The 18,111-nt window shown below is 30.6% G+C and overlaps 1 protein-coding gene across 4 annotated transcripts in view; it reads right to left on the bottom strand.

The window, feature by feature from the left end:
* The window catches only part of LOC139498613 (extracellular sulfatase Sulf-1-like), a 57,104-nt gene that overhangs the window by 16,045 nt on the left and 22,948 nt on the right, over nt 1-18,111 (bottom strand). For all 4 annotated transcript variants that reach the window (XM_071287084.1, XM_071287086.1, XM_071287085.1 and 1 more), the window contains 8 exons: nt 15,356-15,451; nt 13,958-14,108; nt 13,110-13,285; nt 10,838-10,966; nt 10,009-10,074; nt 9,003-9,162; nt 704-887; nt 98-172 (listed from right to left, as the gene is read on the bottom strand). In XM_071287084.1, the coding sequence (XP_071143185.1) occupies nt 98-172; nt 704-887; nt 9,003-9,162; nt 10,009-10,074; nt 10,838-10,966; nt 13,110-13,285; nt 13,958-14,108; nt 15,356-15,451 (1,037 nt within the window). The remainder of the gene's footprint in view (nt 1-97; nt 173-703; nt 888-9,002; nt 9,163-10,008; nt 10,075-10,837; nt 10,967-13,109; nt 13,286-13,957; nt 14,109-15,355; nt 15,452-18,111) is intronic.

Raw genomic sequence — 18,111 nt, 5'->3', positions numbered from 1 at the left:
TAATAATAAACTTTAACATATAAACTGTGAAAAAGTTTGAAAGTTGACATAGCATGATGATGACACCTACGATGTGACAACATAATAAATACTGTACCTGGTGGAACACTATTTTCATCTACAGAGTTAATGTATGATCTTTTCTTTCTCTTAATACTCGACCTTAAATTACCTGAAATATACAAAATACAGAGAAATTATTTACACTGGCTTTCAATTCATAAGGGCTTTTTGACTCCGTCAAGGCAAGACAAAAATTGATCTGTGTATGATGGTAATAAGCATTGTGTATAGGATTCAAAATGTTTAGTTGAGGCTAACTAATGTTAGAGAATAAGAAAACAGAAATAAAAAATTCAGTAATTGTTCTAATTGGAAAGAGGCATAACTCTAGAACAGTAAAAGTGATGCCACCCAAATTCAAACTTTCAAAACATTTCGTAAGACAAACTAAAGTAAGAGAACCAAAACCAATTTTGGGATGTACATACGGAAAGACAGATGAACAAGGTTAAAACTTAATGCCCCCTCTGCTATGGCTGGGGCATATAAATAATACTAACTTTTCGAGGGACCATACATAGTATGGGTGAAGGATTCCTTATCTATATAAATCAATGAAAATCTACAAAAAAAAAAATCCCTGTCAGATCATAAGACAACATGTAGACATATGACCTGTTCCAGCCACTATTTTACTTACTGGTTTTCATCTGTGTTTGTAGGTATTTTCTTTGCAGACGAGCTATCCTCCTTCTTTTCCTCCTTTTTTTACAATGACAAGGTGGTCCATTGTCGTTCAGCATGAGATCTTTCGTTTCATCCCCTGGACGACACTTCATCAGACGAGGAAGCTTTCTCTTTGGGTCTTTTATACACTGATACTTCTGAAGAGCAAAAATAATATTTTATAATTAATTCAGATATTTTGTTTTAATACATAATACTGTGACTTAACAGTAAGTGATGCTCTTCACCTTTTGTAGTTTATCAAAATTCTCATCATTGTAATTTGACTATCAAACCAAACTGTTAGAAATTTAAACTGTCGAGTGGTGAAAGTGCAAGGTGATATCAAAAACCATACTTATAGAAGTTATACATAGCACTATTAGACTTTAACACTTCTGTATTGATTAAATGAAAATGGTGAGGCTGGTTTTTAACAACATTGACCCCCATGAGGATCTTGCATTATCCTTAAACATGAAATGATTTACAGAATTTGTATACACAGTTTTATTGTGATTTTCAATTGAAAGCTGATAGGTAGGTATTTTTTAATTGCAAATATCAACTAAGCTTTCATACAATTTTTATTTTTTTCAAATCTTTACATTCATTACAATTAGACATCAGTTTGAACTTAAACAGGTTATAAATTGAGTAAAAAATATATGTGAAATAACATACATCGCCTATAAGTTTCAATAAGTTTTAATTATCTTTTGAAATATTGATCTTATCTCCCTTTAAAACTACAAGAGAACATATTTAAACTATGATTATATTTCACTATGTATTTAAGAAATTAATCTAAAGTGAGCTATGTAGCATGAATAGAAAATCCCATTCTAAAGAAATAATTACAAAACTTAAATTTAGACATTTTTTTACCAATTAAAAAATAACTACTTCTTACCTTTTGAATGACAATTACAACCATCCTATGCAAAGACATTCTGATATTCATATTTATAATGCCATTAAAGTTGAGTTTAAGTCTTTTAGGATTGTTAGTATGCTTTATTTAAAGCCTTGCACTTTCAGGACTTGACTTGTTTTAACAGCAATTTGGTACATTTCTCACCAGTTGAATGGTTTTATTTGGTAAAACAAATTGCAACAGGTGGAGAGCAACACTTACAGTCAAGTCACACATAAAACATATGAGACTATTACTAGGACCATGGAAGTAATATTTAAAAGGAATAACATCGACTAATTAGCATGTATTAACTGCCTGCAGAGCCCTGTACTAAAGTCATATGATTTTATCCAATTATAGTCTCAGCGGTAAGACCCCTTTGGTTACTATCTGTGATACCGCGGTTGTAAAATGGCATCTGGAATTTCTTATCAGTCACATGATTTTATTGAGTCCGGTAATTATAAAATACCTGTATGAAATCCGAGGTTTATTAATAAGAAGGTGGCGCTGTATCATATAAAACCTGTACCTTCAGAAAGAAGTCGAATGATGTAAAAAACTCGAAAAACTGCCGAGAATTGTTCAAACTACAGCAGTTTAGCATGGAAAATTGTATTTAATTTAGCATATTTTTGCTTTTTACCGTTTGTTTTAAACGGTTTTAAAAGTATTTTCCAGTTAAAAGCGGATCCCGAGTTCAACAGTTAAATACCGATGAATCGATCAGGTTTCACATGATGTTTAACAAAATAATGTAGGCAAATCTAGACATAACTTTTTTTACTGTTGAAATGTGCAAAGTTTATCGAGATTGAAAAAAGGATAGTTACTTTCAAGTATTAAATTTATGTATATGTCATAAATGTCATTACATTTTTGAAACTGGACAACTAAAATGTGGATAATATGTTCGTAAATATATATATTTTTTTTAAAAAGGTTTATTGTGGAATGCTTGTATTAATATAACAAGCTACAGCAAAATTATAACAAACCAACGAAATGGGCTCTGTCTTACGGCAAATTCACTTTTACACAAATTAGTTTATGTATCAAGAACTTAAATTGAAGGATAGAACCGTTTAGAATTGTGAATATTTAAATTGACTAATACACGAAAGACTTAGATTTTTCGTATTTAATAAAGGGGGTCTAAACGTATATTTTTAACAATCATCTTCTTAACTTACGGAAATGGTTTTTTAACTGTTTGTAAATATTGAAAATGACCCAGCCTTATTCTCCAATTTCGTATGTGATAGCTGTCGGTTTAAACTATTAAGATCAAACTAACCAAAAATAGGAAAAAAATGGACTAAAATAAAAATTGAACGAATGACTCTATTCGGCAGGGTACATCAACGGAATGTAACGAATGGACTATTCGGGTTACTTCGCACATATATATGACAAATACTTGTCTGTTCGTAATTCTCCGTGAACACGAAAATGACCGATAAGTGTCAGTGATTTGATCGATCACATGCGGAGAATCAACTTCCATGCCAGATATTGAACCAATTAACGAGTTATCGAAAGATGGGCGGTAACGCAGATGAAACCTTTGAAGTGACGACGATGTTATTCCTTTCAATATAACTTCCATGCTAGGACCTAATCACTGCTTAAAATGTTCATACAATATGATTCTTTTTAAAGATAGTGTGGAGGAATAAGTTTGGATTTGTTGTGTTTAGCATACCCCCACTTGTAATTCAAATTATGGGAAATAGGAGGTAGGTATCGGATAGATCGGAAAAGTGCTTAACACTGCCAACTTGCTGACTAAATAGAAAGTCATCCTGTTATATAGTACTGGAGAAAGATGTGACAAAAATTTTTAGGTATATTTGTCATTAATATTCAAAGTACAGTCAAACCTCAATAAGTTGAAGTAGTTGGAACCAACAAAACTGTTCAACTCATTTAAGATTAGAGCCATCCAAGTCACTAGCTGGTCGCTGAACAACATGTTTTCCAATTTCAAAAAAGCATCTTGTTTCGTCAACCTGGTATGTAAAAGCAGAAGACTTGTTTTATTTATCTATCTGCATTAATATTAGATGTTAACAAACAATAAATTTTACATGCCATCTTATATTTTATACAAACAAATTTATTAACCTCTCATTGATTAAGGAAATTCATTTCAGATGACAATAGAAACATCAGATTTAAATATCTAGTATTTATGAATTTAATTAATTTCTTTCCCTTCCATCAGTTTGTTGTCCATACTAACTTGCAATTCAAACTTGGACACATCAGGGTACTACAATATTATCAAACAAAGCTTTTCTAGCTTTAAGGGGGTTCGCGGGTCTAAATCATTTATATAGGATTTCTCTATATTTTTCTATAAATGAACTTTATCTTATAGTTAATAGAAAATTAAAATAAAAAAGTGGGGTCACCGTTCATTTGCGCTCACAATCTGCCTTCGAAAGAAGCATACATTTTTGTAAAGGTGGTTGAAGTAATAGGAGAAATATAGGTAATATCGAAATAAAAAAAGAAATTTATTACAGAAATCGCTCAAATTTTACAATAATTTAGTTTAAGTACAGCTTATATGGAAATTATATTAAAAAATATATGTCACCGATGAGTTAAAAAAGATATTTCAATTTTAAAGCCAAAAAAGGTCATTTTTCCACCAAAGGGAGATAATTTGGAACTTTTTCAATGATGTACACATTTTCAATGTTATCTGGGGCCAACACGAATTGATTGTTTTGAATGATTTTTGTACCATATGATAAAGTAACAACTACAAAAGGTAATAAATAAAATTTGTAGTGAAAAACAAATGTTTAATTTTTTTCTGAAATTTTCATACCCTCGAGCCTCCTTAACTTATATATTTTAAATAGAATTTTCCCATACTGAAGAAATACAAAGGACAAACAAAGTAAAGAGTCAGAAAATTCAGGCACATCTAGGTAGTACTTATTTAAATGACCTATAACCTGTCCAAAACAATGAGAGATATCAACAATGGTTCTACCTTACTCAAAAAGTAAGAGCCCAGAAGCTGATCCAGGACCTCATGACTGAGAAGGCACCTTATAATAATTTTTTTAATTGTTCTGGAATATGATCAAGAAATGAAAAGGATGGGTGTTTTTGTTGGGGGATGTGGAGTTGTCACCTTTTTCTCAATCCTATTTCTATAATCTGTATATATGAGCGAAACTTTATTTTCTATTCTTTAATTGGTTATTGAAACAAACACAAACATGTATGTATATGTTATATTTTGTAAGTCTTTAAACATACAATAATGTTTCACTAATGATATCTTTCATAAAGGCATTCATCATGATCTTTTGGGGGGTATATGTAACAAAAAATATGTTCCGGCGTGACATTTGTTCCGCTGGAACAAATTTCATAGGAAATATGTACCGCCGGAACTTATATCACAGAAAATATGTTCCAGCACTGTAAAATTTGTTCCGGAACTAATTTTTTGACCAAATATGAAATAAGTTCCGGAACAAATATCATAGCTCCATGAATTTTGTTCCAGTTAATATTAAAAGTTTTAAATATAAGTTCCTGTGATATTAGTTTAAGACCAATATGTACATATTTCAAAGAAACCAATGAATAAATTCTTCTCAAACCTATTTTCACTGAAATAAGAACATGTACCTTTGCAACATATTGCACAGCCAAACATTTTCTTGTTACACTTAGCAAGCTAAATGCTGTACTGAGTGTGCTGGCATGGGATACATGTGCAATTTTAGGCATGACTGTAAAGTTCTACAGGATAAAGTGGTGGTAATTTATCATAATTTGTATCTATGTTTTATGTGGTATTCCGTCTTGGTTCTTGTTAACTGTATGTCATGGCCCTGTTTCTAGTCATACATGTACTTGTCATGGAACAGTTTCAAAAGAGTGTGTCTTTTGTTTCTTCATGTCTTTTACAATCATTAATCAGTTATTTCGTCCTTTCCAAATTAGTTCATATGTTCATGTTCTTTGACTTTAATTTTTTCTAAAAGATTTTTCTTATCCTACTCTTTTCTGCTTAAAGTGGGACTGTCATTTTGATATTTTTTAGGTTTATAATTAAACATTTGCTATAGTCCTTAAGATTCTTATTGGATGAATTACATTTCTCATTTATTATATTATCAATATATTATACTTATTTTTATAATGCCCTTGAATGATAACTTTAAACTCATTGATGACAAATGTTCAGTATATAAGATAACCTGTTTAACCAGTGGAACATATTTCACAGACTAGGAACTTATTTTACCAGGTGAGGAACAAATTCCACAAACCCAGAACTTATTTCACCAGGTAAGGAACAAATCTCATAAACCTGGAACCTATTTCACTAGGTAAGGAACAAATATCACCAACCCGGTACTTATTTCACCAGGTAAAGTGTGGAACTTATTTCATAGAGATGGAACAAATTATATTGAAATTATCTATGAAAAAAGTTCTCCCAGAACATATTTCCTGTGATATTAGTTCCACTGGAACTTTTTTCACAGGAACAAATTTTGGCTCACATATGCTTTGGAATTTTTTGTAATAAATTGTTATCAAAGTCATATGAAACAAGTGACTGGTGAAAAATAATATGCATACAAACATAAACTTAGTCTTCTGTGCACGATTTTATCATTTTTTTATCGGATAAATTTCGTATAATCATCAATTTTTTTCCCATTGGTATGGTTGTTGTGAAAATATGGCAGGTAATTTAAGTTCGTGTTTTGAAGCCGAAGTTTAACTATTGTCACCTGTTTGTCAACCATCAACAAAAAAGCATGGGTATTGAGCACATGTTTAACATGTTCAATCAGATAATAGTTTATTTTAGGGACATCCATGCGTATTGTGATCACCGAAAGTTTACGAGATGGGTCACACTGAGGTCACTATGCATCTAAAATAAAGTAAACTTCTTCTAAATATGAACAAATTAAAGAATTTTCTTCAGAAAAAAGTATATGTACATAAGTTTTATAATGAAAACTATCCATTAAGTTATAGAAAAACATATGCATTATTTTTTTTAATTTGAGGTTTCTTATGACTTTAACAGTCAGGGGCGTTACTTAAACAAGTTATTTTTTTTTAATTACTTATATAAGTAATTTTTTATTTTAAAAATAATAAAATTACTTAAAAGAGTTATTTTAATTTTCAAAAGAAACATAGACTTAATATAGTTTTCATGATTTTAAACAACATTTTATATCCTAAAATAAAGAATTTATCAGATTTGAGAGGAGTATAGAGATAAAGGGTCACTTTGAAAATTATGACAAAAATATTACTTGAATAAGTTATTTTAAACATTTTTGAAAAAAATAGCAATTACACTTATTTAAGGCACATATGTAATTGATTTAGGTTACAAATTATAAATAACTTCAGGTCTTAATTAATTCACAAGTATCTATCTATTTATATCAGTCTACCTTCAAGATTTTAGAGGAAAATGATAATTTAATAGTCCCAAGAGACCAATCTTTGACCGAGAAGCCTCGGTATGAAAGATAAGTGCGTCGGAAAGTTAATTAGTGTTTCTAAAGAATTAGTTTTTATATATCAAGGGAAAAATAACCAGATAACTGTGAAAATTAGTTAAAGCTAGTAAAATATGTATTCTTGGACACCTATAAAAATAATATTCAGAAAAATAACTTATACAAGTTATATTTAAATTAGCCTCGTTTTCAACATTACTTGTATAGGTAATTTTAATTGTTACCTGTTTAAGTAATGCCCCTGACTGTTAAAATACAAAATTGAGATTTCAAAAATAGTTCCTGCATATAATTGGGAAAAAAATCATTCTTATTATTAATTTTGAACAAATGATTGTCCTGAGAACAACACCCACAAAGAATAAATGATTTGTGCTGAATTCATTCTCCAAGAATGTAGGCATGCAAAATTCTTTTCATATTTATCCTAGTGTACACTGTTTTACTACCTCCTTTGTTTTTTAGGGCTCAGTTTTAGATTATTCTTCTCTCCATAACAATATTAAACTGCTTTATACAAACACAAAAAATGTTCTTTAAAAGTGACAATTAACATTTGTTTTATCTTAATTTTTGAAAAAAAACAGTCTGGTTAAGGATTTCTCTCTTAAAAACTGAAGATTTTACATGGCAAAATACCCTGTAATATTTGAAGTAGAAACCAATTAAATAATACTCATGGTTTAAATACAACACTGGTTCCTGATGAAGGTATTCAGTGCTTTAGACCAAGGATCCGGAAATTTTTCACCTAATTTCGGACTATTTTCATATAACTTAAAAGTTGGTGCCCCTTTTCAAAAACAGACTGTCAAAATCTCATTACTGCATGAGTATGCTCATACTTGTAGCATCAACGAACTTGTTTAACTGTTGCATCACGTTTACTTCATGATTTATCCTACCATTTTCCTAAAATCGATCAAGAGCAATTAAGGGAAGGCAACAGTTTAAGAATAAAATGATTTTAATGACTAAAAATGGTTATTTTCTCAGTCATCGCTTACCTTTCTTTCGATTCTGAAGCCGAAATTCAAACCGGATGTAATGCGACAATACTAAAACGAACAATTCCGGACTCATTTCCCGGAATAGTTTTGTTTATCAAATCCACAGGAAAACATCGGCTTTTTAATAATTTACCTTTAATAGTAATTAATGAAAATAGTTGCACTTGCTTTATTTAGCAAAAAATCATTTTAAATTTACGATTTAGTGTTAAATCTGCGGAAGAGAATTTCAGGCATGCGTATTACAAAGTAAGCAAAGCACGTGTGTTAGTAGTGAAAAAAATCTTTTTTCTAAGTAAATTAAATGAAGTTTTAATTTAATTTTAAATCATAATTGACAATTGTCTTAGCTGAAAAGTAATTAAATAATGAAGACAGTTGGTATGGAATTTTAATTTCTGTATAATATTAGTTCGGAACTTGTGATTATTAGCCAGGTGTGAATTAAAAACACAGGTTAAGAGATTAGCAATCATTAGCCAATAGCTCCCCGAGGCATTAATATAGTTATAAGGAGGGCCCTCAGGATTATAACACTTTACTGGAGTGGCAGTTTAATTACATAAAATCGATAACAAAACAAAAATATGTTCAAAATGGCGATTTGAAACTCAATCTCAACGAAATGACCGAAATTATTTCTGTTGAAAAATAAAATTTGACCTAAATCCCAATAATGATTTAGGACTTTTGAGTTTCCGAATCGGTTATGTCTGGCATATATGACCGTTTATGGACCCTTGCTTTAGACACACCAAATTTTTAAAGAGTTCTTGTCATATATTGTCCACTTGATCACACAATATTCTTCACCTGATTTACTTTACATGGAGGTTGGTTTTCAGGTTTAGCACATTCTTTGTATATTCGTTTCTGTTTAGGTGTGGCATATAGTAAACGGGTTTCTGGATTTTCTAAAAATGTTCTCTTCTGTTCCCTCATCATATCTTTATATCTCTTCCCGGTTATTTTGCTGGAAATACATTTATCATAGATCAAAATACGAATAAATGTATGTATTATACATACATTCAAACTTTAAAAGATCTTTCAGCATATGATGCTATAAACATAACTACTTTTTTCACAGTATTTTTAAGCTGAAATCTCAGATATTACACACTACAACCTTTTTTTCTTTGGTAAATTCTTGTACTACAATATTTTTATTTTCCCGGAATCCAAATTAAAGGACCCATTAAGAGCATAACATTGAAACAACATGACATAAACTTTACAGAGTGATTAAAGAAACATAAAATAATAGTTCAAATGCATGAGGAAAGGGTCAGTGGTCAAGGGGAGATAATATTAGAGTATTTAACTAATTTTCTGATTTTCTAAGTTTAAAGCCTTTATCAAGGTATATCCATAAAATAGTTAAAAAAAATAGCTATCTTCATTACTCATGATCCATGTAAAAAGATAATTTCTGTACTGGCAATCCAATATTTAAATTTTTTTGGAGAAAAGTTTTTCATCAATCCATCAACAACACCTAGCATTTACAAAACCTTACAGCCGTTTCAGTATGTAGGCAAAGGTAATATCTTTGGTTAGCTTGCTTGCTAGCTGAACTGTGAAGTCATTATTAGGTCAGGTAAACTACCTTCTTTTAAAAGATGACTGGTCCGAAAGATAACCAATCTATCTGTCTTAAGGACTAGGCTACTTCTAAAGGAGAGTAGTATACTTTACCTATCAATGACTTCAGGGTTCAGCTAGCAAGCAAGCTAACCAAAGATATAACCTTTGCCTACACACTGCATGGAATCGGCTGTAAAAGTTCAAACAATAGAGAACTGTCTAGAAATGTTACCCTCTTTCTAACAGGACTGTATCACCCCATGGCTTCCTCGTCTTTACAAACCCTTTACTGTCAACACTAGAATAGAAAATAGGAATATGTTTAACAAAAAGAATATTGCTTTTTTCATTGGTTTATCTATGTATGATATAACGTCACATATACATTGTATTCATGAGCTTTTATAAGAATAAATTAAGTCATATCAATTTCCATTATTAACAGAATCTGTATGAATGTTACAATACACCTTATCGCTATTCTCGGCTGACCAAAGTACTGCTTGAACTATTGACGTCATACAACAATCACTTTTCCATTGTGGCGTCAGATAATTTGATGATGTCAAAATTGTACAGGAACCTGTGTAATCTCCATTAATGGCGGACAAATAGCGATAAGGTGTATATAGTGTGAAATTATTAATAAAATATATATAGTCAAATAAATATATGAAAGTGATGTGTTCTTTACACTTTATCATTAAAAGCTAGAGACCATAATTAGAACAAGCAATGTGATTAACATGCCATTTTTATGAGGCTTATAGTTGTACCTTTTAATACGCTCTACTTTTTGGTAGTCGTGGATCTTTTAAAAATACCTGTACAGTATGTGTCTTGTTCACTATGGTGAATATTGTTGTGTATTTTCTCCTTATTTGGTGGACAGTTGTCTCATTGGCAATCATATATCTTCTCATATCATTATTTATGGCATAAATATATTTGTTTTAAGATGTCACTATTAACTAAAAAAAATTGTATACGAATCAAATTGTACTGACAAATGTTAAAATGGAAGTACATGTAGAACCTTTTATCCCTGAAATATTACTTACTTCTGAGGATCCCTGTAAGCTTTAATAAGTCTCAGAATTGATTTTCCATCAAAATGATCTGGTATTTCTAACCCAGCTATATCTAAGATTGTTGCTGCTATATCTATATTTAAAACCATGTTAGATATTCTGAAATCATAAATAGTTACAGTTAGCATAACAAGCAATTATATAAACAAAGCTGAATAATGACATAACTGAAAAATAATAAAAGTGACGCTACCGAATTAAGTACTTGATCAGAGTTTTGTGGTAATAAGTATTGTGTATCAGTTTCATAATATTTGGTTGAGGCAAACTGTTAGAGAATGGAAACAAAATTTCAACATTTTTTTTCCATTTGTAAAGGGCATTTCTCTAGAACAGTAGAAAGGATGCCACCAAAATTCACACTTGGTCTGTATTTTGTGGTAATAAGCATTGTGTATAAGTTTCATAATGTTTGGTTTATGTTAACTAAAGTTAGAGAACAGAAAAGGAAAATTCAGCATTTTTCTATTTGTAAATAGATAAAGGCAGATGTGGTGTGAGTGCCAATGAGACAACTCTCCATCCAAATAACAATTTAAAAAAGTAAACCATTATAGGTTAAAGTACGGCCTTCAACACGGAGCCTTGGCTCACACCGAACAACAAGCTATAAAGGGCCCCAAAATTACTAGTATAAAACCATTCAAACGGGAAAACCAACAGTCTAATCTATATAAACAAAACGAGAAACGAGAAACACGTATATATTACATAAACAAACGACAACTACTGTACATCAGATTCCTGACTTAGGACAGGTGCAAACATTTGCAGCAGGATTAAACGTTTTAATGGATCCAAACCTTCTCCCTTTTTCCGAAACAATAGCATAACATCACAACATAGAAAAATTCTTCACACATGTGGTGTATAAGTATGTTGAAATTGACATATTTAACTTCTTAATGTTTTTTACTCATAGCTTTCAGGAACTAGATGCTCTCAAGAGCCTGTGTCGCTCACCTTGGTCTATATGCTGCAGTGCATATTAAACAAAGGACACAGTTCAATATCAAAGACAAAAATAGAATTCATGACAAAATTCTCTGTTTTTGTGTTTTTATGGGGTCAATTGGCAATTTTGGTCATGCTCACTAATTTGTAGATCTAACTTTACTGAACATTCTTGCTGTTTATAGTTATCTCTATCTATAATAATTTGGCTCAGTAGTTTCATAGAAGATTTTTGTAAAAGATTACAAAAATTTACGAAAAAAACTGTAAAAAGCTGACTTTAAAGGACAAAAACTAAAAATGCAACCATTATACTTTTGCTTTAGTTTCAGAGATATAAACCCAAAGCTGAATTTTGCCCCTGTGTTCTATTTTTAGTAATGTCACCCATGTTGGTTATCAGGCGGATCATCAGACACATTTTTGATAGAGTGTGACCAAGTTTGGTTTAATTTGTCTCAGTAGTTTCAGAGGAGAAGATATTTGTAAAAGATTACAAAAATTTAAAAAAAACATTGTAAAAAATTGATTTTAAAGGGCAATACCTCCTGAAGGGATCAGTTGACACTTTTGATCATGCTTACTTACATGTATAGCTTGCTGAACAATTTTGCTGTTTACAGTTTATCTCTATCTAGTATAATATTCAAGATAATAACCAAAAACTGCAAAATTTCTTTAAAATTACCAAATTCTAGGCATCAACCTAACAATGAAAATTTCAGGGCAGAAAGAACTTCACCTGGTGAACATAATTACCCCATCCATATCAGATTTGCTCTAAATGCTTTAATTTCAGAGATATATCCCAAAAACTGCATTTTACCCCTATGTTCTATTTTTAGCCATGGTGGCCATCTTGGATGATTGGCGGGGTCATCAGATACATTTTTAAAACTAAATACCCTAAGGAAGATTTAGGCCGAGTTGAGTTTAATTTGGCTCATTAGTTTCAGAGGAGAAGATCTTTGGGCCAGGTGAGCTTAAAAGCATTATATCAGTCTGGGCATTTCCCTATAAGATATTTCCTCATATTCCCTTAGGATATCTTTTAGCAAAATATCTTTTGTAAGGTCTTGGTTGGTTTACAAGACAGAATTTGATTTATACCTTAATGCAAATTTTTTTTTTTTTTTCAAATGTGTGTTTTATGGGCAATGTAACAAGGTTGTGAATACCTAATTTTAATATATACATGTATATCTTAAGATCTTCTTTACTCTCTTATCTCTAAATTAGTTAACATTTTTGGTTTGTTCTGGTTAATTACAAAGCATTACAAACTTACTTTGACCTTGGTAATATTCCCGGACCTCTCATGTACAATGGTACTCTAGTGTCAAAGTCATATGGTAAAGCCTTTCCTTTAATCACCCCATACTGTCCCAAATGATATCCATGATCTGATGTGTACAAAATATAAGTATTGTCAAGTTCTCCTAACATCCATAGCTCACCACATACCTGTATAAATATAGTAATAAGACCATTAGTCTATTTCTAAACCATACATACTTTCCCTGGCTAATTATTATGTAGATTTCCTTTGATTTAAGTTTTTTACTTATATTTAATGATCAATAGAGAAGCAGATTTCACCATCAAACATTTGCACCGTTTACATTACTGTAAATTCAGAAATTATTGCGTGCATTTATTATTGCGATTTTGTAATTTCAGACTTAAATGCCATTTCAATTTTTACGATTTTAAGAAAAATCCTTTGTAATTCATATAAAATATTTCAAAATGCCAGTTAAAATTATTGCGTTTACAACTCTGTTGCATTTTTTGCAATAATAAAAACCTTGCATTAATTTCTGAATTTACAGTATTTAAATGTTTTAAATATGAAAAGGAGTAATAAAGCCCTTATTTGTCCTAATAAGTAAGTGCAAATTAAATTAAATATATTTTGTAAATTTGCCAAACTTGGATGTTTAGTTAATTATGGTTTGAAACAAAGATTTCAAATAGAATTTAAATTAAAAAGTTAAATATAGTAACAGTATCCATCTTGGTTGGTCTTAACATGCAATTTAAAAAGAACAACACTTTTTATTATTTTTTTTACTTTTTTTCTGGGCAACTTTGAAATTTGTTTAATAAAGACATTAAGTATCTGAAGACTAATACCTTATCTACTAAATCGTCAACACTCTGTAAAGTTTGGAGCCTTTTCTGTTGTAAAACATCAGTGAATCTCTGTTCAATAGGTTCCATTTTACCTGTTACTTTTAATAAATACTGTTTATCATAATTTGGGGCTACATTCCAACTTGGTGTCCTGAAAAATAAAATTTGAAAAAAAACCTCATGGAATTTTGAGCTGGGCTACATTCCAACTTGGTGTCCTGAAAAATAAAATTTGAAAAAAAACTCATGGAATTTTGCGCTTTAAGTATATACAAAAAGCTATTGTTGGACTAAATTTTGACTTTAAGATGGGAGATTTTTCCAGTTTAGTTGTTGTTGGATTGATGTCCAACATCTCCTTAACTAGCATTGTCTGAATTATTTTGATTTATAGTACTGGCTGTACAACATAAATTTAGACAAACATATTTGTTTTCCTTGTTATCTAATATCATCACGATTGTGAAAACCAGATCTTTGTTGATAAACAGACAATTTTTTGCACAATACATTTCCATACTTTTTTTCCTATTTTTATTTGAAAGTCCTCATACAAATTTGACACATTTAAAGCAATAGTTACTGGTTGTTGTAAAATCTTCTACTTGTGTGTATAGGTCACCTATCAGTGTTTTTATCTGATATATTACAAATTTTTAGTTTGTTTTAGTAAATTGTATGATCATAAATTAGAGGCAACAGTAGATACTGAGATTCAAATCTATTATACAAAACATAATGGAATGACATTAATTCAACATGGGATACAGGAAGCTGGGGTATCATTACACACATGCTAATGCATAAACCTATGAAATGCATTATTTTAATACATTGATAAATCATTTGTTACATCATGTATATTACAAACTTACTAAAGTATTATTATGAAATATATAGATATAAGAAGATGTGGTATGAGTGCCAATGAGACAACTCTCCATCCAAGTCACAATTTATAAAAATAAACCAGATTCATGACTTAGTCCTGTCATGCAATGTTGTCATGTTAATGTTATATTTAACATTGCCATAAAAGCATGAGGTTTGGCTAGCCACAAAACCAGGTTCAACCCACCTTTTTTTTTTCTTAAAATATCCTGTTCCAAGTCAGGAAAATGGCCTTGTTATATTATAGTTTGTTTCTGTGTGTGTTACATTTTAGTGTTGTGTTTCTGTTGTGTCATAGTTCTCCTCTTATATTTGATGTGTTTCGCTAAGTTTTAGTTTGTAACCTTGATTTTGTTTTTTCTCACTCTGTTTATGAATTTCGAACAGTGGTATACTACTGTTGCCTTTATTTATACCCCCTGTGAAATTCTAAAACAATTTCAGAAAAACAACAATAACCTTTAGAATCTATTATGATAAAAGAGATGTTACATGTATAACACATACCTATGAAATGTATTATTATAAAAGAGATGTTGATATTGCGGGGCTGCATCCTCAGGACCATGTGGCGCTGGAGTACTCAGTACCATTAAAACTGGTCTGAAATATAGAACATATCCAGGGTTGAGCACATACTAAAATACTAAAATGTAGGCGATTTATAATATGAAACAGGAATAAAACAAGAGTGCACACGCTGAAATGTCTCGCCTTCTTTACTAATCATTGATATTATGTTGATAGTCCTAAATATAAAGTTTTTTTTTACAAATGTCACATAAACTTAACATTAACCAAGAAATCTAAACATTGACCAATGAACCGTGAAATTGAGGTCAAGGTCAAATAAAACTACGCTACTGACATATAGATCATAAAATATTTCCATACACTAAATATAGTTGACCTATTGCATAAAGTATTAGAAAAAAAGACCAAAACTCAAAAACTTATCTTTGACCACTGAACCATGAAAATGAGGTCGAGGTCAGATGACATCTGCCAGCTGGACATGTACACCTTACAGTGCTTCCATACACTGAATATACTACACCTATTGCTTATAGTATCTGAGATATATGGACTTGACCATCAAAACTTAACCTTGTTCACTGATCCATGAAATGAGGTCAAGGTCAAGTGAAAACTGTCTGACTGACATACGGACCTTGTAAGGTCTGCACATACCAAATATAGTTATCCTATTACTTATAATAAGAGAAAATTTACCATTACAAAAAATCTTAACTTTTTTTTCAAGTAGTCACTGAACCATGAAAATGAGGTCAAGGACATTAGACATGTAACTGATAGAAACTTCGTAAAATGAGGCGTTTATATACAAAGTATGAAGCATCCAGGTCTTCCACCATCTAAAATATAAAGGTTTTAAGAAGTTAGCTAACGCCGCCGCTGCCAGATCACTATCCCTATGTCGAGCTTTCTGCAACAAAAGTTGTAGGCTCAACAAAAACATACATGACGTGTGTTTAAGTGTGGGTGTGTTGGTGAGTCTGGACAATAACTCTACAAAAGGCTTCTGCACTTCATACGAAATGCACTTAGGTCAACACTTTTACACCCCAATAAATTTACAAAAAGAAGCATTCTATTCTTAAAGAAAGTAAAAATTGTGTTAAAACTGTTATAAATTCAAATGTTGACCCAATATGAAATAGAGTTCAATTTTCCATGTTCAAAATATCATGCCAAAGAAGAAAATTATAAAATCTTTTTAAACATATGTTTTCCATTTGAGATAGATGTATTACAGTATTGTTTCAAAGTTTAAAATGTCAATGGCTTATTAATCAAAATTTTGACCTATTTTCCAAGGTAGGTGAGTCAAAACACCATGGCAAGGAAAACATGTTTTGAATTCTTTTCAAATGTTTTGTTTTGCATTCAAGATACTTATTGCATACTTATACTTATTACATAAAATATTGTGTAAATGCTATAAATTACCATTTTGACACAGGTAGTTTGGTTTAGTTTACCATGGCCAAGAAAAAGTGGTGCAAAATCTTTTCCAACATATGCTTTCCATTTAAAATACTTAATTAAGTATTATAATTAGATCACATAGCTTTGATTATTTGTAATTCTGATATCTTAAGAGGGTTAAATTTTCCCATGAAACGAGCATCGATTTATCATGGTTAAGAAATCTAATCTAAAATCTTTCAAAACATATATTTTTACTTCAAGGTACTAATTACCACATTATAACTAGGTAACTGACACATCATCAGGAGCCCAGCATCAAACTGATGCATACAAAGCAATTCATGTTCATGGCTTGTCAATATCTTTAAATTTTGACACCAGCAAAAAATTCAGGAAATTCTATTGAAAAAATACAAGATATGTTAAAATCCAATAACATTAACTTATCTGAGAAACCAACAATCTTTGACTCTGAGAACAATTTTAAAAAACAAATCATACCGTAACATATCAATTTTTTTTATTAATATCTTCAAAAAGAAAATGTTTCTCAAGATCTATAACTTTTAACAAAAACTAAGTTCATACCATAATTCTGACAGTAAGGAACAATTTTGAATGCATATTAGATCTATATATCATTTTTTTGTTGAAATCTCAACAATATAATTATATCTCAATATTTGTGATTTTTTCTTCTTCACAAGTACTTCTTTGTACCCTATATTAAACAATTTACAAAAGCATATTAAAAAAAAAATGGAAACTAAAATAAAAATGTACCTTAAACTGATCTAATCACAAACTAATACAAGTAAACTAAGCAAAAAATTCAGTCATGAATAGACCATGACTGAGGTAGCAGGGCCAAATAATCTCTATGGAATTGAGATGTTCTAATGCTTATACAACTGAATACCAATTAACATTGGCCTACCACTAATGGTTCCTCTTGAACTGACCTTATCACAAACTAATACATGTTAACTAAAGCCAATCAGGGTTTCAAATTAAGCGTGGTCCGAGGTCCAGGACCTATCAGATTTATTTACTGTCATACTTCTGGTTTGGTTATTAGCTGCACCCGATGGACTTTCAATTTTCAAGTTTCAGAAAACATATATATGATGAATTTCTTTATGAAACACTTTGTTATAACTTGTAAATTGATATGGAAATAAGTCACTGACACTGTGCTTAAATTTATTTTATAACTTAGTGATCTGCTTCCTAGTTCATTAAGAGTACATCGTTTTAGATGACAATTTTCATGGGTGCTTTTGACAAGGTTCATGTTCATCTTATTACAC

Source organism: Mytilus edulis, chromosome 12 (assembly GCF_963676685.1).
Source record: "Mytilus edulis chromosome 12, xbMytEdul2.2, whole genome shotgun sequence".
NCBI lineage: Eukaryota > Metazoa > Mollusca > Bivalvia > Mytilida > Mytilidae > Mytilus > Mytilus edulis.
The sequence above is the reverse complement of the archived record's forward strand: the minus strand, read 5'-3'. Positions and strand labels throughout refer to the sequence as shown.